Source organism: Lepeophtheirus salmonis, chromosome 13 (assembly GCF_016086655.4).
Source record: "Lepeophtheirus salmonis chromosome 13, UVic_Lsal_1.4, whole genome shotgun sequence".
NCBI classification, from domain to species: domain Eukaryota; kingdom Metazoa; phylum Arthropoda; class Copepoda; order Siphonostomatoida; family Caligidae; genus Lepeophtheirus; species Lepeophtheirus salmonis.
Window position 1 is genome coordinate 12,411,038 of NC_052143.2, and position 27,375 is coordinate 12,438,412.

General features: G+C 31.7%; 3 protein-coding genes and 2 long non-coding RNA genes across 5 annotated transcripts; 2 read left to right on the top strand and 3 right to left on the bottom strand.

The window, feature by feature from the left end:
- The first annotated feature begins 529 nt into the window (after window positions 1-529).
- Window positions 530-2,739, top strand: LOC121128721 (fumarate hydratase, mitochondrial-like). Its single transcript, XM_040724314.2, is given in 5 exon segments — window positions 530-764; window positions 1,110-1,358; window positions 1,427-1,525; window positions 1,528-2,315; window positions 2,381-2,739. Coding segments are annotated over 5 exon segments (1,470 nt in total). The 5' UTR covers window positions 530-658; the 3' UTR covers window positions 2,609-2,739.
- On the bottom strand, window positions 2,381-4,517 carry LOC121128723 (uncharacterized). Its single transcript, XM_040724315.2, has 7 exons — window positions 4,360-4,517; window positions 3,792-3,921; window positions 3,610-3,739; window positions 3,446-3,539; window positions 3,220-3,385; window positions 3,083-3,167; window positions 2,381-2,991 (listed from the first exon to the last, which is right to left on the bottom strand). The coding sequence occupies exons 2-7, from the start codon at window positions 3,915-3,917 to the stop codon at window positions 2,870-2,872; spliced, it is 723 nt and encodes a 240-aa protein (XP_040580249.1). The 5' UTR covers window positions 3,918-3,921; window positions 4,360-4,517; the 3' UTR covers window positions 2,381-2,869.
- A 569-nt stretch (window positions 4,518-5,086) lies between these two features.
- Window positions 5,087-7,015, bottom strand: LOC121127674 (copine-8). Its single transcript, XM_040723101.2, is given in 3 exon segments — window positions 5,087-6,333; window positions 6,336-6,578; window positions 6,620-7,015. Coding segments are annotated over 3 exon segments (1,593 nt in total). The 3' UTR covers window positions 5,087-5,379.
- A 10,808-nt stretch (window positions 7,016-17,823) lies between these two features.
- On the bottom strand, window positions 17,824-19,274 carry LOC121128283 (uncharacterized). Its single transcript, XR_005868124.2, has 2 exons — window positions 19,135-19,274; window positions 17,824-19,042 (listed from the first exon to the last, which is right to left on the bottom strand). It is a non-coding gene; the product is annotated as an uncharacterized lncRNA (long non-coding RNA).
- A 366-nt stretch (window positions 19,275-19,640) lies between these two features.
- Window positions 19,641-25,306, top strand: LOC121128282 (uncharacterized). The gene is made up of 2 exons (XR_005868123.2): window positions 19,641-19,775; window positions 21,080-25,306. It is a non-coding gene; the product is annotated as an uncharacterized lncRNA (long non-coding RNA).
- The last annotated feature ends 2,069 nt before the right edge of the window (window positions 25,307-27,375 follow it).

A 27,375-nucleotide genomic window follows, 5' to 3' on the forward strand; every position in this document is an offset into this window, starting at 1 on the left:
ATACAAGGTTCAAGGACTAATGTGAGGCAAGTTAGTGGTTAGTAACTCCATAGCTGGAGCATATTATTTTCGGAAAGCAATGGCTAAAATACAAAATTATATTACTACCGATCGTTGTATGAATATATCACGTGATAAAGACTCAAAAATGTTCCTACTATTGCTAAATAGTAATAGTAATAGTTGTACATCAAATAATAAAAAAGACGTCACAAATTTATTTAATGATTTAATATAAATCTGTAGTAGCCAATCATAATAATTTATATTCTTAGGTCATTACTGATGGAGTACCTATGGCTAAATATATATAATACTAAAAAAATCTAGAATATTAAGAGAAGATAAGATATTATTTGTAAACCATATGATTAATATTTAATATATTATTTAAACAGTTGAAAGACAAGGTAGGCTGCTTAGCATTGATGTATGCGCCCATCATCTGTTTGTACATACTATGCAGAATTATATTTTATATAAATAGAAAATGGAAGAGTCCATTATTTATAGTTCTATGTATGCTGCTATAACATATGAAATCAGTCTAATCTTAACCGGGTGAGTGCTGATCCAATATAGAACTTTGATTTTCTTGATAGAAAAAGAATAGGTTTGTTTTCCTGTTTATTTAGTCCCGTGATATAAAAAAGGCAAAATGAAGCTACTTCATCAGTTCAGTCGGACAGTGCCTCGTTGGAGCACATCTCTCAATTGCTTTTCCACCACTTCCATGGCATTTAGAGTAGAAAAAGACACTTTTGGTAATGATCAATATAGAAATCACTATTTAATCACTCTTCCTATGATTTGCGTTTATCTCTTATTTGTTCATTCAATAATTAATTATTACAGACTAATAAGTAACTCTAATGTAATATTGGTAATCATGATGCTGTGGGTATCATTTAAGGGCTGGATGTCTGCAAAATTTAATCTTTTTTGAATTTTTTTGGACAAAACAATGATTTAAAATTTAAAAAAATGAATGATAGCAAAAATATGAATTTTTTAAAGGACCTTTTTTTTTTTGAAAATGAATGAGTGGCCCTTTTTACTAATTATGAATGACTAACTGTGAACTGAAGGTACTTAATTTGTATTGACAGGGGAGCTCCAGGTTCCTGATGACAAGTACTATGGGGCTCAAACCTCTCGCTCCATCATCAATTTCCCTATTGGGGATCGACAATCTGAACGAATGCCTTTACCTGTTATCAAAGGCTTTGGTATTTTAAAAAAAGCTGCCGCTGAAGTTAATAAGGAATATGGACTTGATTCCAAGATTGCGGATGCTATTAGCAAAGCTGCTGACGAAGTCATCAGTGGCGATCTCTATAATGAACACTTCCCTCTTGGTTTGTTCTTGTACTTATAATTTCTAATTAGTTATTCAGTATTCTCTATTCATTTTTGGGAATTTCAGTGATTTGGCAAACGGGCTCTGGAACGCAAAGTAACATGAATACCAACGAGGTCATAGCCAACAGGGCCATTCAACTTCTTGGTGGAGAAATGGGCTCCAAATCCCCGTTCATCCCAACGATCACGTCAACAAGTCACAGAGCTCAAATGATACATATCCTACTGCCATGCACATTGCAGTTGCCGTTGAAGTCCATAACACTCTCATTCCAGGATTAAAAAAACTCCATGATGCCCTTGATGCTAAAGCCAATGAGTACAAGGATATCATCAAAATCGGTCGTACTCATACGCAAGATGCAACCCCCTTGACACTCGGTCAAGAATTTAGTGCTTATGTCACCCAAATTAAATTTGGAATTGAAAGAATTGAAACTACTCTTCCTAGATTGTATATGCTTGCTGCTGGTGGAACAGCTGTAGGAACAGGTCTCAATACTCGGATTGGTTTTGCCGAGAAAATAGCTGCCAAAGTGAGCGAACTTACTGGACTTCCTTTTATTACGGCTCCAAATAAGTTTGAAGCTTTAGCTGCTCATGATTCCATGGTTGAAGTCTCAGGAGCTCTCAATGTGATTGCATGCTCCATTATGAAAATTGCTAATGATTTGCGATTCTTAGCATCAGGACCCCGTTGTGGTCTTGGAGAATTGTCTTTGCCAGAGAATGAGCCAGGGAGTTCTATAATGCCTGGAAAAGTTAATCCTACGCAATGTGAAGCAATAACAATGGTGGCTGCTCAAGTTATGGGTAATCATGTTGCTGTTACAGTCGGCGGATCAAATGGGCATTTTGAACTAAACGTGTTCAAGCCCATGATGGTCGCTAACGTATTGAGATCTATTAGGCTTATTGGAGATTCTTGTGTTGCATTCACAGACAACTGTGTTGTAAGATATTTTTTCCACCCATCGATTCTTCAATTAATTTTAACTTAAAAATTATTTATTTTTAGAATGGAATTGAAGTTAACAGAGAAAGAGTAGACAAGCTTCTTCATGAGTCACTTATGCTCGTAACTGCTTTGAATCCCCATATTGGTTATGATGCAGCGGCCAAAATTGCTAAGACTGCCCATAAAAATGGAACAACTTTGAAGGATGAAGCAATTGCATTAGGATATCTCACAGAAGAGCAATTCAAGGAATGGGTTAAACCTGAGGATATGTTAGGTCCAAAATAAACTTTTAACTAACATCTCACTATTTTTTCTCCATAATTATGTTGATAAAAAAGTAGACACATTTTTTTATATAAAAATAGTATATATTTTATAAAATACGGAATAAAATCGTTGAATTTTTCTCTTATAAATATGTTCGTAATTAATTGATTAATCTATTTAAAAAACATATCACATAGTATTTTTCATTCAATGAGTATGTACTTTATTTAAAAAAAAAAAAAAAAAAAAAAAAAAAAAGTTTCACTTGAAAGACAATGGTTAAATCTGTGGACAAAGTTTGGAGTCTTCAAGGTCAGATCCTTTTGGTGGAATAGCCAACTTTTTGAGTTTATAAGTGTATTGACCCTCTTTGGGATACATCCCTTCTGGACCATGAAGACCTATTTAAATTATAAAATATAAATAAGACATCTATATTTCTTAAGCATAATTGTTTCAAAAATAGAAAGGAATAAACTTTGAGTGTGCTACCTTTACTACGTATAAATTCAAAAACTGTCTTCTTATCAACATAACTCATGGACAAATGACATCCCCAAGCGACTAGAGAGAGCGGCTAAAATACGAATAATTTATGTAATTGTATAATTGATAATAAATGTCCTTACTCTCTCTTCTGGGATTTCATTGTATGGAGTAATTACATGCTTCCGTATGCAACCTTTTACTAATTGTCGTAACTCATCCACCACAGCGTGATGAGTACAAGGATGATAGAGCATTACAACTGCACCATGCTCAATATTATGAAGCCATCGCTGTGGAGGGACATATCTATAACAATGCATTAAGAAAGTCTTAAATAGGACCCTTTGAGATAAAAAGCAAACCTACTCATATTCTCCGAACTTTGGCCAAATTGGACGATGATCTCCATATGTAGGAACAGTGGAGTTATACTTGATAGTTTCATTCATACAAAAATGCACTGAAAAAATACAAATATATGAATATAATAATTATCAATTATTTTAATAATTCTTATAATCAAAACACACAAGGCATATAATTTTTAGGAAGGCTATCACAATGAAGTTTTGGTTCTTTGTACACAGGTAAAATTGGCTCTCGGGGGTTATAGCAAACATATGCTCTTGGATCATCTTTCCAGTCTACCTCAATTTTTGCCTGAAAAGCAAAGCTTCTTCATAATCTAGTGATAAAATTAAAATTTCCTTACTTTTCCATCATCACAGGCGGAGTTAAGAACACCCATTTTGACCCTGTTTTTGTCATCTTTTTCAATTGATTTTGCAATAGAAGATGCACACGTTAATATGGACAAAAGTACAAATGTGACATACATGATCCTAATGAAGTGTAATAGATATTGATATTAATTATAGAAAATACTGTTGATCAATGCTACATAATTTAATTGAGCTGAAAGCATCATAACTGAGCAGCAAAAAGAAAAGAAAAGCCAATGCTTACGTGTTCTTTATAAGAACACATTGAGGCCCAACTTGCCTCTCTTTTTATTAAATTCATATAACTTTGACATAATTTCAAATCTTTCATCATAGGTATCCTTAATTGAACATAATCAATAGTGTTGCATCGTCAATAAGGCAGTTTTTCAATTTAGTTTTTAAGCTGTCTTTTAGAAAATAAGAGGAAAAGGAATGAAATCAATCTTATAAATTATGATATATGTGTAAATACAAAAACAAAAAGATAATAGCTCATTTTAACTAAAATTAACTTAAAACCTTATGTATTCTACGTAAATGTAAGAAAATACTCACCAAAGTTCGGAGGAAAAAAAATATAGAGCACAAATCAATTATCAAAGTTCTTAAGATTATAATTTCATATTATGTCAATTAAACTAAAACTGAATAAGAAAAAAAAAATAGAGAATTATTGTTCATACGCCATTTTGATACATTCCCTTTTTTTCAAGCGCTCTACAGTTTACTATGTACATACATTCACTTACCTGGTATTCTTAATATGATTTGTGTATTAATATTATACAAATTAAGGGCAATGATGGGAAAGTTCAGATACCACAGCTATTATGCCAATAATTAAATAAATACATAATTTGATAATTGGAAACATCAAAAAGTAGCGTAATAAAACAGGTAGAACTAATCATTTATTTTGGATAAATTATGCATATAATTCAAAATATTTTGAAAAAAGATCACACAAATAGGGTAAAAAAAATTCAAAGTTCATACTCTAGATTGGGATATAATTAGAGACGATAAATTATTATTCGAATTCTAACACATCACTTTCTAATTCCAGAGTGAATTTTACCGCACTATAAAAATATGCAGTTGATATTTGCATTCATGCAAGGTTTTTAACGGAATCTCATATTATAGAATGAAACATCATCGTGACATAGAAGTATTAAATTTATTCCTCTTGTGTACTAGAATATCACTTATAGTTCATCATTTAAGTTGATTAAATTAATTTATCAACAATATAATATCTGCGTGCAAAATAAATTGACAATAGATAGTGATTTGTGAGTTTTATTATTCAAATGTAAGCGTAGACACAATTATACAACAAATACTAAAATACTATTTAAAATTTTTTTAAATGAAGAGTTTATAAAATAATTTAAACGCAAGTAAAATATCAATTTCATGATGACCCAAGTAAAAATAATGTTGACATCTTAAACAATATTAATCAATAACAAAACAAATTATCCGAACAAAATAGATAAATTGCTAAATATCTAAATGATAAAATATTCCAAATAGGAAAATTAAGTATAAGTATGGAAGAGTAAGTATATATTATAAACCTTGTGCTTTAGGGGCAAATCCTTTCATATTCATATAGCCAACAAGTTGATTGGGAATCTCAGCCAATACATCCTTTGCCAAATATTCTTTCGACCACTCAGCTTTGTCGCCTTTAATGTATTTTTGAAGTTCAACAAACTGAACGATATCTCTTTTACAAGTAACATTTCCGCTTGATAATTGTTGTTTATCCCCATCTAATTCTTCCATAGCCGAGAAATCTTCATTACCAACACCTACTATAATGATGGACATGGGAAGGTTACTAGCTTCCACAATGGCTCTCTTGGTATTAGGCATATCGGTAATGTTCCCATCTGTTATTATAAGCAACACAAAATAGTTAGAGGAATCTGACTGATGAACTGCAGCAAATCTAGCGACATGATTGATAACTGGAGAGAAGTTCGTAGGACCATACAGTTGAACACTATTTAATGATGTATTATATGCTTCAATAATTCCATCAATACCTCGACAATGAGGCGTATCAGGTCTTAGATTGAGGAAAAACTCATGAGACACTTGTCCTGTGGGTGGAATACAAGCACCAAATCCCAAAGCAGGAAAAGATTTATCATGGTCATACTCTTGAACCACTCCACCGACAGCTCGAATTGCAGTCAAGTAAGGATTATTTGGGTCGTTTCTATTATGAAGAGAGGAAGGTGAGTCTGGATTTCCGTTTGAAGCCGTAAAGTCAATGGCCACAGTAAAGTTAACTTGAAGCCCAGATAAGATATAATCCATAAAAGAGTGCTTCAACTCTGAGCTAACTTTTTGAAAATGCAAAACACCAGAGTTTTTGTATTTAGATCCTTTTTTCTCCTTCTTTTTGGGATTGATTAGGTCATACTTAAATGGAACTTTCTCTAATATTTCTTCGAGAGTTAAAGTAGTAGAACCAATGAAATCCTTGGAATCATCATCATCCCAGTCATATAAATCAAATTTGATAGGTCTTTATGATCTCCACTACAAATTAATTTAGAAGAAAGGGTAAACTGCTTCCACTGTGGGTTTTTATCGTTTTTAATGACTTCTGTTTGGTGAATGGGAAAGAATTCCTTTGCTTCAACTGATGATTTACTAATGATAACAAAGGGATCGCCTTTTCCAAAAAAATCTTTCTTATCCAAGTCATGAGCAGATAGAATAAACGTTAATTCCTCCTTGAGTTGGGTAATTCTTCAACAGTAATAAATAGCTTTGAAGTCTTTTTTTTCCCCACCAAAGGCTTAGAGAAAACGGATCCGAAGGATCCACCAGTCACCACTTCAGATAAGTAGCACTGACATGAACCTAAGAAGTCATGGTTGCCGAGATTCGAGGAACCTTTTTTATCTTCATCATAGACATCAATTTTAAGCTCTTGTCTTTGCTCGAATCGATACTCCATCATTATTCTTTTGGACCATTTGGGAGATTGATTATTTTTAATGGTTTCCGTTCGACCAACCTCAATCCATTTCGCCTGTCCGTTAAATTCTTTGACGTAGACGACACAGAATGGATCAGACTTATCAAGCAGATCCATATCAGCTAGTTTCTCCGCTCTAAGTGAGAGTTCTACTGTGCTCGTGGGTTCTGCAGCCATCCCTGGCTTCAAATTAGTTTGCCAAACCATTTCTTTAATTCTCTGAAATTAAATAATTTATCATTATAAATCAATGGTGATAACTTTTCAAATCCTTACCAATGAACTCTGTTATCGCCTATCACCTAACAACTGTAACCGCCTGTAACGACTCCAAAAAGTGAATGATATGCGTACAGTGATAAGGCTAGGTTTTATTTATAAATTATATCCTCTTAATACTGTTTACTATCACGTCATCGCCTCAGAAAATACTTAGAGCATCTTGCACAGACTACAATTATATGATAATAGAATGACGTCAAAGGTACTCTTCCTTCTTCTTCCTACACTCTACGCTTCCTCTTATTTTCTTTTGCAAAAATTGCATCCTTCTAAAAAACCAGTAGTAGGGAAGGCATCTCGAGAAGTTCCTGCAGATTGCTAATACTAATACTACTATGGAAGTTTTAAAATAAAAAAGCTGCGTATATTGGGCTATGACCTATAAGTTATGACTCATACGCAAGTTCCATTAATATTATCTAAGCTTATGCAATAGTGTTTCCTCCTTTTTTTCCTAGGAATTCTCTTATAGGTCGAATTATCCAGAGCCCTATAATCCCTTATAGTACTCTGGAATTCTCAATTAGACCAAATATTTTTCTAGAAGGAACTTATTAAAAGTGGCGATATTGTTGATACTTGGTAAATAGTCATCTATGAAGTGAAATCTGATACTATAATTTGCTCTTCTTTGTTAAACTTCATTACTAAATAATATAAAGTCATTATTCACGATGAGTAATACAATACCTAATGATTTGTAATCTTTCTTTTTTTTAACCTGTGGCTACAATTCAATGTTCTTAATTAGAAGTAAAATTCTCAGATTCCTTTCTAGAGCAGTTTGTGTATGGCTGTAAAACTATAACTCAGGGATGGCCAATTCTTTTTTCTATGATGCCATATAAAAAACAAAAATAATTGAGTCAAAACTCAACAGGCACAACTCAGTTCTTCAAAATATTGTGTTCCTTTTATTTTAATAAGCAGCGTATAACATTTTGTGATCATTTTCTGTCACAAAAAACAGTTTTAGTAAGAAAAAATTTCCTAGTTTTCTAAAGACATACATCTTACCATAATTTTATTTGTTATTTAAATATTATGCAAGATGCAATATTCTATACAGGAATTAAGAATAAGTTGGTAGCATGTCTGCACCCTAAATTTGTAGTCTAACCTTCTCATTTGGTATTTAAAAGTTATTTTTTCATGTTTAATGAGATCAATCTTACTCTTTTTCACATTTCTAAAAATGTATATTCAAGCAGCGGTTTATTGCTTTAACGATCGTGCCTTCTAAAGTAGAATATACTATCCATATATATCTATTTATACAGAGTCGATTTTAGCGTAAAGAAAGCCTGAGGCTAAAATAAATGTGCAAGGGCCTTTTATTTTGTTTCTTTTATAAACAATTTGATTTTTTTAAAAATATTTTACTTGTTTAGAAAATAAGATGCTATGCCTTTTTATATAATAATAAAAATCGTTTCGAACGGAAAGGTTGTATCTCTAGGATGACCTTTACAAAAGACAAATCCTGTTTTAATTTTTGTTAATCAGGAGTGAAGCCTGGGGCAAGTCCAATGTCTACCTAGCTGTACATTCATAACAGGAAATGAGAAGATAAATTATTTCATAATTAGAGATTTAAATAATATGAAACGTCGTTATGTTTAAAAAAAAGAAATCGAAAATTAACGTGGCCCTCCTAACATTTTGAAGAATTTTGTAGGAGGAAAGCAGCTTAAATGTCATGACGTTTCAATAAATTAGCTGTGATCACTATGAGATTAAAGAAAAATACACAAACCCCACATCTTATTTTTTGCAATGATATACATAGGAATTACAGCGATACAAAGTCTCAATTCTACTCCGAGTTCAACAAGGACTTATACTTATAACTCACCAACAAATGCTCAGAGTTAATCTTCGTCTGTCACGCACTAGTGATTATTTTATGTTTATTGTTCTCTCTTGAAGGATAAAAGAATAAATGATGACAGCTATTGTATATAAAAAATTATTTTCAGGTAGCAATTACGAAAAGAAAGCGATCTTCAAATTTCATATCTTGTTTACAATTTGTTTTCTGTTTATAATTTCTTAAAACCATACGCGGGCCGGTCAGATTCATCCAATGGACAATCCAATACTAAGTTCTATGTTATAGTCTATAGCAGGGGTAGGCAACCTTTGAGACATGGAGTACCAACTTCAACATTTCTAATCAATGAGTGCGCCATTATCAACAATAATGATAAAATACATACACAAACTACAGGAATATGTTATAATTTGCGCGTGCCAGTGAATATGCCTCCATGTGCCAGGAGTGGCGCACGTACCATAAGTTGCTGCCCCCTGGTCTATAGGTACTCTTAACCCTTAAGAAATTCAATTTGTAACTTAAATTACAATACTATATATGTAAAAATTAGTATTCGTGTTAATTTTGTTAGCAATCTTTCAATTCGTTCCGTTTTTCTCATATTTCGTCATCGTCATACAAAATAACAGTTGACTAGTTTTGACTTACAATATTAATACTGCTCCAGTATCTATATTATTAATATATAGCAGTGGGAATCAAATTAAGTCTCAAATCCTTGAGTTAATGTTGAAGCAAAAAGTCACTAAATACAAGTCTTAAGTTAATAAGTATCAGGGAATGACATATTGTGTACTATGCAAGTGAGCAGGTACTTGAATATAGATTCCTCATTTATAAATCATGTTTATATTAATCAAAGACAATCAAATGACTATGAAAAAATAGATCCAAAGTACATCGAAGTATGTTCCTAAGGTATTTTGAGTGTGAGTGTGCGGAACAAGTAGTAAACATGACTATATAAAATTTTATTAGTAGTAATATTGTCATTGAGATCAGTCTTGGTCTCGTCCTATTGAAGGCACAAAATAATATTCATATCAAAGACATCCAGTTAAATCCAATATTACAGGTTATTGAACTATAAAATTATGATGAATTATTTTTTAGATTATATTACAAGTATCATTACTCGGATGCACTCAGTATTTAAATACTAATTATTATTAGCCGTACAATTTTAATTTATAATTACTCAGAAGCTGGCAGTCAAAGCCCTCATATATTCTAGGTAAGTAAAATTTTTACTAAATAAAAGTTTCAATTATTGGGAAGGGAATATGCCTCTCTCACAAATTCTGAGGGCCCTGATTAATACCATCATTTGAATCAAGTATTGAAGTAGTATATAGAATTACTAGACTTATTTGAGAGCTTTAACTGTTTCTCAATCAAAATGCCATCTCCTCATGTAAATATTAAACGTACTTCGTAAATGGCGCGACCTAATTTTCCCTTAAACTATTTTGCTTCAGAAAATTTTACCTCAAAGGTATTCCGCTTTAACATATAAATAAATGAGATTTATACGTCGTTTTTGTTATTTTTGGTAAAAATTGATGTTCCATTGGAATTTTTTAATCAAAATATGTAATGTGTATTACTATAAAACGTATTAAATATTTGTCAAGGCATTCACGATCAAAATTTCACTATGTAATGTATTCGAACCAGAGACAAAGCAGGTAATAAAACTAGTATATTAAGAAAAACAAAAATAAATAAACATAGCAACGATTCGAAACGAAAAATTGTTAATCACTTCTCCACAAGTAATTAATAATTATCATTAGAAATGATGGTTTATTCCTACTACAAAATACTCATGGATTGACAAACAAGTATAATATGAGGCAAGATCATACTTCCATCATTATTTCGACATGAAACAAATATTTAATGCATTTTATAGTTATAAATATTGCACATTTTGATTTCAACCCAAAATAAACAATAACGACGTATAAACTTAATTTATTTATATATTAAGGCAAAATATCCTTGAGGCAAAATGAGTTTAAGCCAAAATTACCGGGCACCCTCGTAAATGTATCATGTGACACGGTGAACAAACATTTACACTATATTTTGTTGTCAACTGTGAATTTGTCTGCTTTCCCACTCTTATGAGTGTTTTAACCGTTGATTGGTAGAATTTGAATTAAATATTATATTAAGTTGTGAACAATTTCCAAAAAACAATGGAATAATAATTTTGAGACTTTTTGGAGGAAAAGTTGAGAAATACAATAACAATAGACTCTAATAATATGAACTGAAATAAAAAGAAGTGCAAGTTAATGTGGTCACACTAACCATTTGAAGAATATTTGGGAGGAGAACAGCTTTTACAGATGTGGAAAATAAAAAAAATCCTGTTTTGGGTGCAAATACAAACAAGCAATATCTTAGTTTTTAAACTATAGTTTCAATAAATGTAATGATCAGCTGATCTTCCTTTTCATCTCGGCTAATTTCTCCTCTGTATAATATTTACTTCCTCTAATATAATTAGAGGTGTATAAAACATGTCATAAAAAGCGGGAGTGGCTTTTTGTAGTTGAAAATCTGAACAAAAGATTTTTATTTTCCAAAACTATTTTTTAAATCATTGTTGTTTAATTCTTGAAGACAGAAAATTTAAGTAATAACTAATGTATGTTCTCATGAAAGAAAAAGAGTAAAAATGAGGGTGGTTTGTTACGGAGTTAAACCAAGTCTTTGTTGGACTCAGAGTAGAATTGAGTATCTCAGGCATTCCAGCTTAAATGCCCTTGCTATATACATAGGGGGAGTTGTGTCTATGTCCTTCTTCTTACAGCAGCTTGCAGCTGATTTAATCTAAGGTTATCAAAGTTTAGTTGCTCTCCTTCCAAACATTCTTCAAATTGTCAGGGTGACCATATTAATGTTTCCCTTATTTTAACATACCTGCGGGACATATAATATGCATCCCTGAGTATAATTATTTGCTATTATTATGCAAATATAGTTAGGACCATTACTACGATTTTTCTTGGGAGCAGGTTGTTCTTTCTTTGGAAGGAAATTGTATTACAATAATATTACTAACATACGAAGTTACTCCCTTGGGGGATGGAACAAACAAATATGTTAAGATAACTGTCATAAATAATAATATTAAGGAAATCAATGTGTTATTATTCATCATAAAGTTTGAACAAAATACAGGCAATTTTCCTCCAGGGCAATTTTCTCCAGTGCAGTTTTCCGCACACGAATGCTCACAGCTTAATTAGATATAAATTATCATTCAAATTTTACGAATCAACATTCAAGATACTAATCTCATTGTATTTCTCAAACTTTTCTTCCAAAAGTGAAAAAAAAAGTCCAAAATTAATGGAATTATTCAATGATGCTATACTACCTAGCTGTTAGTAGTTGAAGCATGTTCACAAGAAATAATTCAAGTTATGTTGATCAACGATCAGAACTCTTATAAGGATCAAGAGGAGAGGGATGCCAAAAGATACACATAAATAATTATAATTGATGTGGTAGAGATAACAATCTGTACTATAGTGATTTTTTCTATTACAAATTCGTTTATGGAGTAGCACACGTCTAAAGGATGACAAAGGAAGCCAAATTCGTTAAATTTAATTTCCTCACACTTCAGTGATTACATGTAGAGCGCATCTAAGCCATTATTAAATCCAAAGTGGTAATTGCATTTATTCTATAATATATGTATATATTTCAGCCTCTACAAAAAAAAAGTAATTCATTTGACTTTGTTATTAGTTAAAGCTTCACATAACTACCTTCCATATTTTGTTAACTTTTTTTTAGTGTTCCTTTAATTAGTCAGATGAACTTGTACTGATTAACTATAAGAAAACATTATAATTACTCCATCTGACCTACGAGTTTATTGTCGGAAATCCATATATATATATAATGTATACTTCCTTCTCTAGGAACAATGGAGACGTGAACCTAAACACATTAAGTTCGAGAGAATAATTTCTTCCAAGTGCGTTGTCCATTGAGCTACATCGTTCTATTATTTGTGTTGAAATTTCGAATCAGACAGTATATGCGAATATCTTCCGAAATTGTTTAAACACTAAAATGAGGTTTAGTAGAAACACTAAAAGAATACCATGTAAAATGGAAGCATGTAGACCTGGGCAACAAACCACCATCTACATAACTTGATCAAGTTACTTTTGAGAGAGATGTGCAGAGATGCAGCAGAAGAGACGAGGTAACAGTGCAGCAGACGATACTGAGAGAACGGAGAGGATGATGTGAGAGCTACAAATATTCATAAATTGTCAGATAAACAACAGGGACATCTGCCGATGATCTGATTTGTGAGATATATAGTTTGGGTATTTAGCAGCACAATCTGCTCAAAAAATGAATAGTTTTTGTTTTTTTTAAATAAAAAAGATCAAAGATGACCTCTTTTTTGGATTTGTGTCTCCTTTCCTTCTCTCTTCTTATCCTTTTTATTATTATAAGATGTAATATATGTATATAAAGTACTCTTTTACCTTCTTTATTAATAATATAAATATCTGTGACTCTCATATATTTGTAGAGTTGCCTTGAGTAACTATTGTGTCTATAATATACGTGTTTATATAACTTACATCGTAGTCTTATTCCTCCACGTCCTTCTCTTTGTTTTCTCTCGGTCGTTCCTGGATTCCTCTTTTAATAGCTTGTGTCTTCTTGGCCTCGTCATGGACACGACAACCTCATATTTACCTATTATATCTCATAAGTAATTGAAAAGACTGTCATTACAATAATGAAGGTATTTGATCATAGAAAACAGAATGAATGAAGGAACATAAAGAAGAAGAAAAGATCCAACGATTTCGTTAATTTCTTGTTTAAAAAATGTAAAGAGCATGGTGGTTCAGTAACTTCAGACAAGAGGTAAAGAATTTGATTGTAAATAATGCATCGAAATAAATGAGACGGTTCTTTAAGCACCAACAAGCAACACATCCTAGAGATGTAATAACAAGATCTAGTATGTATAACGTAAACAAAGCCACCGAAGATACGACGTCCTCGCCATGTTGGATGCACATTTGAAGCAACAGAAACCATCACATTTCTGACTAAGGCTGAGGTAATGAGTAAGTTGAAAAGTTCAGGTTCTATGTATATTCGCAGGAAAAAACTGAAAGCAATGAAGATCAAAATGACTTTTTCTTAAAATTACATTGCGGAAATAACGTGGAAAATTTTTGGACAACTTCTGTGATATTTAAGGTTTGACTTGGATGGAAATATGAATGGGACGCACTTCATAGATCATTTGGTTTGGGTTAACAAAGGAATGACGGGAAGTGGGTTAGGCCTAATATTAATGATGTACATTATATATGATGAACAAACATTACCAGTTATCAAGATTATGGAGGAATAAAGCTTGTATAGATTTTGTAAAATAGAAATAATATTGTTCATATTTTTATTATCATTCTGTATTCATTTCTTTTTATCTATACAGTACATTTTCAAATCTTATTGTGTAATTCCTATTCTAATTACTAAAATGCTGGAAACTTCTACATTGAAATGTGCCTGAAAATGGTAATTTTTTCCAATTTTCTGTACTAAAGTTAGATTTAAGAATTCCAAACTATGTCTAGAAGCCTTTAACATCGAAAATACATAAGAAAAAGTTTTAAATAGTTTATCTACCTATTATGGAAGCTGAGATATAGATAATACTGTATTGCAAATAAAAATACAATTTAATTCCAGTGGAATAAAATGGGCTTGCTCACCTTGGTTATGAGGGTGATACTATTTTTTTTCTCATAATATGTCTAGATAAGCTAATTGGAAGTTAAAAAAACTCAGCCTAAATTACAATCTATAAATCTATAGAATGACTGTTCATATACCCCACTCCTACTTTTAAGTACTATTTTAAATACTTAAATACCTTTAATGCAAAGCTTCAAATTATTTTCATAAAATAATCACTATAGGTATTAATTTTTTTTAAACTTAATGAAAAGATAAACTTCTTAGAAAGAGTAATTAAATTTGTGTTAATTTTTTTCACTCTAACAGCTATAAATCAAAATATAGGGGAGATTGAGGAAACTTTTTACGGGAGAGACATGTTGCACCGTCAATAACTTTAAAATGTAAAGCTGTCTAACCACCCTGCTTTTATACAATTGAATGTATTCATTTGTTTATCAAATCAACATAAGACCCGGGCTGCCTAACACTAACAGTTATAGAGAATTTCAACATTGAAATTTTTGACAAAAAAAGTAAACATTTTAATTATGTGTTTGTTGATATATATTTCTATTATAAAACATGAGATTTTAATTTTATTCGATTAAATGTCATAGTCTAGTATGTTGTTCAATTAATTAACATACCTGTAATATATTAATAGTTTCTATATTCAGTTCACATCATTTATTCCGATTCCAACACTATGAAGGAGACTTGTTATACCCCATTTAGGTACATGTCTTATCCTACCCTGTACCATGTTTCCTTCTACCCTGTATCATGTATCTTCTTGGTGTATCAAGTATCCTACTTTTGGTTAGTTTCAATAAATATATTCTATTTAATTCTGTTGTTTTTTTTTTTTTGTAATTTCATGTTATACTTTAATTATCAATCACAATTAATTGTAAAAAATATTTTTATTAATTTTATTATTAACTATCCTCTATTTCTGTCAATGTTTTAAAAAAAAAATGTTATATATGTAATTATAAGTATTTACTTTATCCTGACAAACTGTAATAAAAAGTAAAATAAATGCTTGAATGTAACAAATGGCAGTATTTACATGTTTCTTCTTTTGTTGTAGCATATCTTATCCTACCCTGTATCATGTTTCCTTCTACCCTGTATCATGTATCTTCTTGGTGTATCAAGTATCCTACTTTTGGTTAGTTTCAAAAGCACAAATAAATTGCTATTAATTATTGCTTTACATCAAAACATACTTTGGAATTATTTGTCTTGGCAACTACTTATGTCATGTTGCCCGGGCGTTGAATTATCTTTTAAATTGTGAAACTTATGACAGAAATAAACAAAGTCATAAGTAAGAATTACTCCGATGTTCATCCTCAGTTCCACTCAATGTCGAACAAAAACTTACAATTATTACTCCGTAACAAAAATTTAATGTCTTATTTGAGCCCAAACAAATATTCAATTAGGATTTAAATATGATTGAATCTAGTAGAAAAGGAAGTTCACTCCTCAGGTACAAAATAATAATGACGACAGCTTAGGAAAGAAAATTCATTCTTCTAAAAAAACAACAAAAAAACTAGTGAGCTAAAAAATACACCCAATTTTCATCACTACATATAAACAAACAGCAACATAACTAAGGGTGATTATCTTTTTGATTAAACTCCATGTCTCCCTTGTGTATTGCAACCTAAAGTTATGACATATTTAACTGAATTCCGATGTTAGAACAAGAAAAAATTATCTGGATCAATCTATTATTTCAATATTCTGTATTTATTATTATTAATAGTTGTATGATTTTAATTGTTTAATTTTGTATATTTAACTTAAATGTTTAATGGTTTATTTTTTAGTATGTAGATTATATTTAATTAAAGCCTTCTTTTTTAAACTTTGAGCTTTAAATATATTTCAAATACTCTACTTTGTCGTTTCATTAGCTATTATTCTGAGAATAAGGTTCATAATGAATTACAATTTCATGGAGTGTGACGTTTTCAAATCTACCGTAACGGATAAAAAACGTTTAAGTCAATTATACGTAGTATATCTTCATTAAACATTTTGCTAATAAATACATTCGTTATACCCTCAAAAATCATAATAAAGCAGGCAGATGATAATCACATCAGTATTTTAATCAATGATACCATATGTCTTTTTTCCCCCCTTCTCCTTGCACGCGTTTTTCTCTACAATATTATCAACTATAAACATAACATAAAAAGATAGATAAAAGGGATTGATAGTGTCATCAATATTCCAACTCACTGAAGTTATCAAATCAAAATTGAACTCAAGGATATTTTATGAATAAAAAGCATATATTATATTTTACATGTCCAAGACCAGTATTAGTACCAGCAGGGTCTGTGTGGGCCCTATTTTCAAATGACCTTTTTTGGTTGAAAAAAAAAAGTCAAACTAAAAAAATATTTTCTTTTTAATTTAACTTTTTAGAAAAGGTCAATTCATCTATGGTTTTAGGAATCCAGATGAGATGCTTTGTTAGAACCTATTTTTAACTTTAAGCAAAGATGACTCCAATTCTAAGCGTAAATAAGACATTTTAAAAATGATTTTGGAATTTTTGAACTTTCAAAAGATAATTATTCCCGAAAAACTATTGATTTTTACTTTAGATTGTCATTTGTAGATGAAAATCCGTTGTATTTTTTAGCTGGCTCTTTATTTTGGAACTGTTTGTTAGAAGAATGGATTTTCTTTTCCTTAGCAGTTGTCATTATTATTTAATTCCTGAGAAGTAACCATCTTTTCCTAAATAGATTCAATTATATTCAAAACCTGATTGAACATTCGTGTGTGCTCATAAAAGACGGAGTGTACTCAAGCAAAAATTTAACGTTCATATATGTTGTATTAACGAATGCCTCAAGATATCTAAACGTCGTCTAAATGTTAACTTTGGTTGCTCCATGGTTAATACATGGTTATACAGGAAAGTTATCCAAGCGTTGTATTAATGTTATCTAATGGTTAAAAACAACTTTCAAATTACGTTGATCGAACGTTATCTCACAGTTGTTTTTTGTTTAAAAACAACTTTCATATAACCTTGATCTAACGTTATCACTTAGTTGCTTAATGGATAATAATCATATTGCAGTGAAAACGCTTTCCAACGCACAGAGTATTACGTACCACAATATTATACTTTATTAAATTAAAAAAATAACATCATATACAAGTAAATATAATTTACTTATAACACCAAGACTGAAATAATAATTACCTATGTAATATAAAAAGATAAGATAAAAGAATAGCATATATATGATATATGGGCCTGTCGCGATATGCAATAAATCGATTAATTGCGTGATAAATTAAAATGTGCTATAATTTTTTGCCGGCTGCAAAATATTCCATCTGCACGTTTCAAAGTAACTGGATCTCAAAAGTTTTTAATACAATGTTGGCATTTCTTGCTCGGAATTTGCAATACTAAAGAAGCTACAGATTTGCATACTGTTCAGACATCTTCTTTCAATCATGTTTTTTGTTTTTAGTTTGCTCTTTTTTTTTTGCACAAAGGTCCTAATTGGCAGTTTTGCCTCTATGTCTGAGCATGATGCTTATTATTTGTTGATGTGCAATCTGGTTTATTTCTTTTTTATTTATGTTTAAATTGTATTATTGTTTTTGGTTGTGTTTGGTTTTATTTAAGAGCATTTTTGGTTAAAATAATTTTATTTATTGTTTTTAGATGTTTTGTTAATTAATTCTGGATATTTTAAATGTCTTCCAGATTTCCAGTTCCAGTGTTCTTTAAAAATAAAAGTATATTAATCTTCGAAATGGTGTACTTGCATTATTACGCCATTCTAATTATAAAGTTGGAAATGGTGTCAAGACGACAATATTATCGCTTATCAAATAATTTCCAGGGTAATTAATCGCACAGAAAAATGTGTTATCGTCACAGGCCTAATAATAAAAATAAGAAATAACAAGAAGATAATTAAGTGCCGAGTATTTAATATGGGGTTTCGAAGCCCATTGTTATAAAAAGTTCTTGAGTGAGTTTTGCATTTCAATATTCTCAAATGTAAAGTCAATAGATAACTCAATACTATTTATATCTTCAATAATCTGAGGACAAACACTTTTACTTAATGGTATTCCAATATTCTCAGGCTCAGTATCCGACAATAACAGTAAGGTATCATCATGGTTAGAGTCCCGAATTCTCATAGTTTCTTGTTGTGTCGGTTCAAGCTGTTCAACGTTGGGTACATTGAATTCTTGTAGCATTTCTTCTCTCAATCCATTTTGCACAAATTCAATCTCTTGACGAACCCTTTTTTACTTATTTCTGTAAGCTTGTCTGGCTAACCGCTTCTGACTCATTGCTGGAATATTCGCAAAAAAATAACTTAAAATAATAATTTAGCTTATAAATGTAGTAATATAATTTTTTTTCTCGAATAACAGCAACACTAACCACTCAAACAACAACGAGCCAATTACTGACAGAAATAGGTGGTTTACAAAAAACAAGATCTTCTCTGGTTGAAAAAAAGCATGCTCCATTTTTCATTCATTTCCAGATATCTCTAGTCTTTTATTAATTTTGAATTATGAATGACATCTCTAGCTATCTAGATTACATACAGAAGAATAAAAAAGCGCGCCGGCTCCAAGATAAGGGTAATTTTAAAATTGATTAGTCATTGTTTTCATTAGTGAAATATACTTATAGTTTCAAGATTCCGATCGTGAATCTTAAGTTTAAGGTGATAGGATGAAAGTGCTGTGCCCCGGATGCCGTCACGGTTATGACGGCACCCTCAAGAATCCCAACATCCTATACCTGGTTCTCCTGGTTTCAATGTGCCTCCTAATCTGGAATTTGAATCCAAATGGGAGAGGACTGTTCCAAAATAGAAAGTGGATCTGAAAGTGAATTAAAAAATATAAACAATTATTTAGAATTCAAGACTCTGCAGCCTCCATTTCACGAAATCGGATTACATTACCTATTCTGTAGACCACAGAAATGGAAGTGGTCGTCAACTTAATTGGTAACTGGAACTAAGTTATTTCTCTCATGGGTACAAGCTCAAAAACAGGTTCTGGCGTTAGGTAAAAGGCTAAGTTATTTTAAAATGAATACAGTGTGTCCAAGATAAATCGGAACTACTTTAAACTTCATCCAGATCCATAATGTGGATATTCGGGTTTAAATCATACTAATATAAAAGGTTGCGTGAACAATACACTATAACTTCCACCACAATTGTTTTGACAACAAACAATAGTCATCATGGAACAAGCATCCTCGAATTGGCTCGCGCGGGACACAAGCCCTCTGCTACCTACAAGCTTCTTAACTACCCCAAGACCACGGTGTACCGGATCTTCAATGTCTGGGAGGTTGAGGGGAAGGTCTGCAACAAGGCCCACAACATGAGAAGTGACCGAATCCGCACTCCCCGCTTCCTTGAAGACCTCCGGAAGTCCATCAAGGCTTCGCCGGGGACTTCCTTGTCGAGGTTGGCAAAGAACCGTGGAGTCAGCAAGAAGCTGGACTCCAAGGCTGTGAATGGCCAAACAACACATCCATGAAGGCCACCAGGCTCACCAACGGTAATCGTCTCCTCAATGACCTGAAGAGCCATGGAAGAAGAATTATCTTCTTCTCCGACGAGAAGAACTGGACTGTCGACAGAAGCTACAACGTCCAGAATGGCAGGTGGCTTGCCAAGGAGAGAGAAGAGGTCCCTGCAGTCTTCACCACAAAGTTCCAGGCCTCCGTGATGCCCCTGGGTGTCATCTGCAGCACCGGTGAGTTGATGCCTCCTTTCTTCTTTAATCCTAAGGAAAGGGTTAACGTGATAAGGAACTGCGAAGTCATGGAGGAGTTCGTCATCCCCTGGATGAAGGATACGGCCGCTGGGAGGGAGTTCATATTCCAACAAGACTCAGCACCCGCACACATCGCCATGAGAACCACTAACCTCTTCAACTCCCACGACATCACTTTCTGGGATCGCAACACCTGGCCCTCCAACTCACCCGACCTTAATCCGTGTGATTACTACTGGTATGGGAAGTTGGAGAGGGAGGTGTGCAAGGTCAGCCACAAGAGCATCGCGGCCCTGAAGGGCTCCATTACGAGGGAGTGGAATGCTGTCGATTCTGCGGAAGTCATCAGGGTATGCAAATCCTTTAGGGACAGGATGGAGAAGATGGTGGCTGCTAAGGGAGGACATGTTGAATAAATTTATTGTATAATATCATGTCTAACTTTTTCATATTAATAAATACACTCCAAATTCCATTTTTATCAAGCAGGTTGAATTTTAAGATAGTTCCAATTTATCATGGACACCCTGTATATAGAACTAGTTTAAGGATGTACTTCATTGAATTACTTAACTTTTCAGGAGACTACAAAAGGATGCTGTGCATTGAGTGTTGCCAAACCTTACTCTCTACCTCTCTTCTCCTCCGCCTCTTCTTAGACCAACCTGAGTATCCACTAGTGACCTACGAATCCAGCTCGAAAAGGAGCGTCAGGAAGCCTTGGAGCTGAAAATGTTTGGGGAAGAAGAGGTGCTAACCGTTCACGAGCTTTATGATAAGTTGTTACTTGAAACATTACAGTCGGGATTTATACTAATTAAATCCCTCAAATTAGCCCTTGTTAAGCTGGAAGCAACTGAAGGTAGATGCCTTGATATAAGGCTAGCCTCGAAATATAAGAATACATTACTAAAATTCTTATAATCTCTGAAACGCCTTTTCTTTCGAGAGCCACCTTACCTCTGTGTGAACAATAGTGCTTCATGGGATGAACCCAAATCTTCACATAAAACTCTGTTGCAAGTGACTTTGATTTAACGACATTTACGGCTTTCATCACTCGGTTAAGCACTTCTTTGCATGGTTCAGGCAAGGTCTTGGTAGCTAAAACTTGTCGATGAATCATGCAGTGAGTCCCATTTATTTCTGGACTCACCTTTTAACAAACGATTTGAAGCCAGACTTACAACCGAGCATTGCAGGTACCGTCAGTACAAAATCCGCACAATTTCACCCATTCAATTGAATGTTCTTTGAAGAAATCATCAATTAAATCAAAAATATCAGGAGCAGTAGTTGGCATTTGCAGAGGCTTACAAAACAAGAACTGTTCCTTTTTTTATATATTTTTATAGTACATACACAACAAGTTGTGCAAAGTTTGTCACATCTGTAGTTTCATCAAGCTGTATGCTGAACAGCCCAGTAGGAGTTTCTTTTATTTCTTGAATAATTTGGCATAAAATATCCTCGGATATATCTGTTATCCTTCGTTTTTCCGGATTGTTTGATACGGATAGAGGCGATAGTTTATTTACTGCTTCAGGACCGATCATGAGACGCACAATATCTTTGGTGCATGGAAAAATAAGATTCTCAGCTATTGTGTGTGGTTTTTTAGCTCGTGCTATTCTTAATGCAACAGTGTATTAAGCTTCAATGGCGGATAAATTAAAAAAAAAAAATAACCCACTACTATCAAGGCGGCGACTTTTGACCCCATAAACTTTTGCTTTAAAAAAATCAATGCTTTTATGTTTCAAAGCAGGGTGCTTAGTTTCGAAATGTTTTTGAAGTTTAGCTGGTTTCATAAACTCATGGGCAAGATCTTCCAAATATACTACACACTGGGGGCTCTCCAAACCTACATTAACTATGTTAGTGAATCCCCACTTCAAGAAATCATAATTGTATTTTCTCTTTGTTACACTCAACTTTAAAGGGTTAAGAATCACTCAAATAAAGCTAACAACGTGTCACTGCAAGTGCGACAACAACACTGATGGGAGGGGTGGCAGCGGTGGCGCAACCAAAACAGAAAAGAAACGAAACATGTTCAATACTGTCTCAGACGTTGTGTTGACATACTTAAGGAACTGTTACATTTGAATTTATATAACTGTCTTAATATTATTTTATAATTTTATTTATTTAACTATCTTCATTTTTTACCGTGTTTAATATAATATTCACGTTCGGATCAAAATCGATTAGCGACCCCAAACGGGGTCGCGACTACAGGTAAGACTATATGTAATGGGCAATGTATGAAATCGGACATTTTGCAAAATGGCCGATTTTATATGACATCCTTCATTATGGGCGTTTCACAAAGAGTGGAATATTCTTGATTTGAATTAATGGAATGATTAAAAACTGTTAGCTTTTTCCCCGAATTATTGTCGAAAAAAGTCATTTTAATAATTTTTCCTCTATCTTTCACCCAAGCAGATAATCATATAAAAATAGGACAAATTTCTAAATTAATATAGTTCCAATTTTCTGTTTATTGGCTGTTCAAATCTAAAATTTGATGCCAAATTTGTATTCAGCTCAAAAAAAAAAAAAAATAGTAATATACAATGGTTATTAGTAAATGCACCATTGATCAGTATATACTTGTCTAATCGTCCGTTATATCATATCATCGATTTTGGGTTCGATACTTTAATAATTATGATACAAAGTTATAATAACTTAGCTGTTTCGTTATTTTCATAACAGTGAAACAACGTCATAATAACTTTATTTTGATCCGTCTAAATTTTTATTAAGTTGTCTTATATTTATTAAAATAACGAATGTACTTTTTATATTTATAAACATGAGTCAACGTAAATATAACGTTAGTTTCTGGTAAAGTTCTAACCAACCTTTATTCAACTATATTCTAAAGTTAATACTATGGTATGAGTTAGCTGGGATAACCCTGAGGATTTGTTGCAGAGTTATAATTCTAAGTCCTTTTTGGATTTAGAGTAGAATTGAGGATCGATATCGGAGTAATTCTAGCAAATGTACTAGTTGATTTCCATATCTCCTTCCTCCCTTGTCACAGCTAATCTAATGAAATGTCATGGGCATTATTCTTTCTCACTTTTGAAACATTCATCAAATTGTCAGAGTTACCATGTGGATTCTTGGTTTCTTTTTTGAACATGGTCATTCTACACTGGATTTTCATCATTGTATCGAAATAACAATGATTCAGTGTATTTTATTATTAGGAATATATTATATCATAAAATTACTCGAACATGTTTCATAGCTATCTATTATTTTTGAGAGGTTCCATTTTACGAAATATCATTCTTAATATACAAGAAATCTATATTCAATATAATTTGAAGCAACAAAGCCCTTGTTTACTATGAGTTTTTATGATAAGCTGATGTCAGTATTTTAATTCTTACACTTGAAAATCATATTATTAAGGTGAATATCGATACGAAAAGTACCCTATAAAAAAATTGTCTTAATTTGAATTTTCGACTATTAGGTAGGTCATAGTAATATTTCCCCTTCTCAACAATAGCCAGTAAATATCAGTCCCACCCCCCTTTTTTTCAGTCTGGGATGCATTAATTATGTTAAACATTATTATTTTGTGGTGATATTATGACGGAACAATGAATATATTTGTATAAAGAAAACCTCGAGTGAGTTTCAATGGAAGAAAATAATTTAAGTTTTAATTTACATAGCAATATTTTATACAAACATTTTTTAAACCCACTATTATGTTTACTGATAATTTGTTCATTGACAATGATGTTCTTGAGACTGTGCAAGAACGTAAATAATTTTTAGAGGAAAGTTATTTTAGTTAAAGAGGCTTAAGAAAAATACTATTGGATGCCGTTCATAGCTAAAAATATTATGATCTGCCAGTATGCTAAAAAAACACCCGAAAAATTAACGAAGTCACTCTAAGAATTTTATGAATGTTTGGGAGAAGAGCAGTATAGCTGTCATGGAATTCCATTAAATTAGGTGTGAGGAGCCATGGCTCAGCAACAAAACACTTTATGTCTTTCATGCACTAGTGATTACTTTATACTTATTGTTCTTATTAATCTTCAATAGTAATAATGATAATTGATATAGGCTTTGGGGTAAAAAAAAATCTATTCATGTAGAAACTACAAAAAGTCATTATCATATTATTTTCATCTATGAGTGATGTTTGTAATGAGTTCTCAGTTTATTTTTAAAAAAATACGTAAATTTATTTTTGTCCTTAAATTCATTAAATCTCGTTTCATATAAAATCCTAAAGGAATCTTATAAATATAAATAAAATGTACAAATAATTAATTTATTAATCACTATTTATTTTCCGGATCGAAGCAAGCTCGCCTTTGGAAAATTGGCCCCCGAATTACTCGCCTTATGGAAAACTTGCTTTGGGAAAATTCTTCGATTCTATAAGATAATTCAAGACAATTTCTTAGGTCAAAGCATGATCATCTTTCATAGTTGTAGGAAAACATTTTACAAATTTGTATATAAGTGTTAGCCTAATACATTTTAAATAATCCCTTCAGATTATAATTATCATAGCAGGATATAGATATTCAAATGCTCAATAATATGTTTTGTAAAATCTTATTATTTATGTTATATAAGAGAATGCAAATTTTCCTCCTCCCGGCTAATTTTACTCACGACAAGCTTTCTACAAGTAGACGCTTCCAAAGACTTTTTTTTTTTTTTATAAAGATGAGCTTTCCTGGAACCTTATTCCGGTATTTTTTTTGTATTCTAATTTTACATGTTGCAAAATAAATGGACTAATGACTAACTGATTTGTGTGTTTTTTTTTCTGTTTATTTTTTGAGGAAAGGTTGAAAGATACAATATGAGTAACAAGGTGTTGAATGTAAAAAATCAGCTCAGAATTAGAGAAAATTTTGTGTAATTGTAATTTTACCCCTAAAACATCAAATTTATTTTTGATCAATTAAATTATCTGTATTTTAAGATATTATCTTATAATTTAAAAATATAAGTACTTTTTATAAATAAAAATGAAGGGACCTCTCTTTTTTTTCCAAAAACAATTTTTTTAGAAGTCAGAAATTTTTTAATAATTTTTATTGAATGACTTTATTTAAATATCCTTTTTCTTTGTGTCCATATATCGTTAAATGACGTTTTTTGTTATATTTTTCAAAGATACTTTAAAAAAAAAAAATTAAAATTAAATTTCTATTTTAAATCAAGTATGATGCCCATGTGGAGTGCAAAATCAACTGCAACCACTGTTGTACTAACTTTACTTCAATTTTACATATAAATTTATCAGTATCATCATCTAATTTTTGGACTCAAAAAATTGTTCCAGCTTACAATTAGTATCTTTTGACTATTGTACAACATTTTTTTCTCCAAATATTGATGTTATTTCATAACCCCAGTTAAAGCCAAATGAAATCGTCCTCAGAATAATGCCTACTCACCTCCTTACAACATCTTATATGTTGTATTGTTGATATTGTGGTCCAAAGTGTTCTATGAAATTAGTATATACTTCGAAAACCAATAAAATAATTACAAAATATACACTTATGTGCTTTTGTTTATTTGTGGTTTTTACTTGATAGAAATCTGGTTTTTAACTTGTTATAATAGTTGTTGTTGAGATGCCATTATCGTATTAAATGGTCATTTAATTTATTTTAAACAACATAAAACACAATGAATAATAATTGAAATGTTTTCACGTTATCACTGCATTCAATTACGCCTCTGATTAGAAGATATCTAACTTTCACCCTTTTTTATTTCTTAAAAACTATTAGATAAAAAAAACAAAATATAAAAGTTATAGGATTTTATGAATATCAAATATGATAAACCTTTCAATGTAATCAGTCAACAGAGTGTTTTTTTAAATGAAGACATTATTCTGGAAGTAAGTTATTTTGGACGTATAATTATGCAGTATATTTAAAAAAAAAAATCCTTGTCTCTTTTTTCTTAATAATTACTGTGTACGGGCATTTGGAGGTCATAATAGAACTAAAAAACCTTTAATTACTAAACCTATGCAACATCATTACAAACTTTAAAGAAGGGCACCAATATAAATATTTTTTTTTCTTTGGGGTAAGGGTAGGGTTAAATATACCTCAGACAAATTATATTTAACTCTAATCAACAACAGATTGATTATTTTATGAAATACATTTTTTCTGTGAGATGGGGGTGAATGATGGATCCCCTTAGACTCCCTATAAGAACGCCCCACTTAACATAAATTAAAAGCCAGTTAATTATTATATACATATGTAAGAGTAAGTGACTACTAAAAAGTGAATATTATCCTATATTAAAGTATTTCTAATGAAAAATCACTTTCAAGGGAAACATATTGAAAGGGACTATATAATTTTTGAACATGAGAAATACGCTTAAGTAATCCTAAAAAATAATTTCTGAAGGGGGGTCAAAACCCTTTTTACAAGTTAGAATGATCCTAAGCCATGACTAAATAATTAACTACAACCGGATACAAGGAATGATTACTATTCAGTTTTTAATATTACTACAACTGGAGAATTCAGGCTTTCGAGTCAATCAAAAATAGACAGATGATGAGGGAAATACTAGGTCGAGGAGAACACTTAGCGAAAGAACTAGTTACCAAACGGTTGGACAGATTAGTTTTCTCGAGGTCCGACACCGATTTAAAAAAGACTTTAAAAAAATATTTTACTGCTTCTAAGCAAAAATGGACCGTACGCTCCAGAATAGATGCCTCCTAAATTTATTCTAATAAATTGAATCAGCTAGGTAATAGTGTAAATTGTACATTATGTAGCGAGAAATAAGAAATGTCTGTACACATTCTCAGCAAATATGTTAAGATTGA

What these genes read in the sequence shown, in the direction of transcription:
- LOC121128723 (XM_040724315.2), bottom strand. Translation starts at nt 3,917, where the DNA reads ATGTATGTCACATTTGTACTTTTGTCCATATTAACGTGTGCATCTTCT. An exon ending in CCGCCTGTGATGATGGAAAA is followed by an intron (nt 3,740 to 3,791) that starts GTAAGGAAATTT and finishes TTTGCTTTTCAG; the next exon opens with GCAAAAATTGAGGTAGACTG. An exon ending in TCCTAAAAATTATATGCCTT is followed by an intron (nt 3,540 to 3,609) that starts GTGTGTTTTGAT and finishes GTATTTTTTCAG; the next exon opens with TGCATTTTTGTATGAATGAA.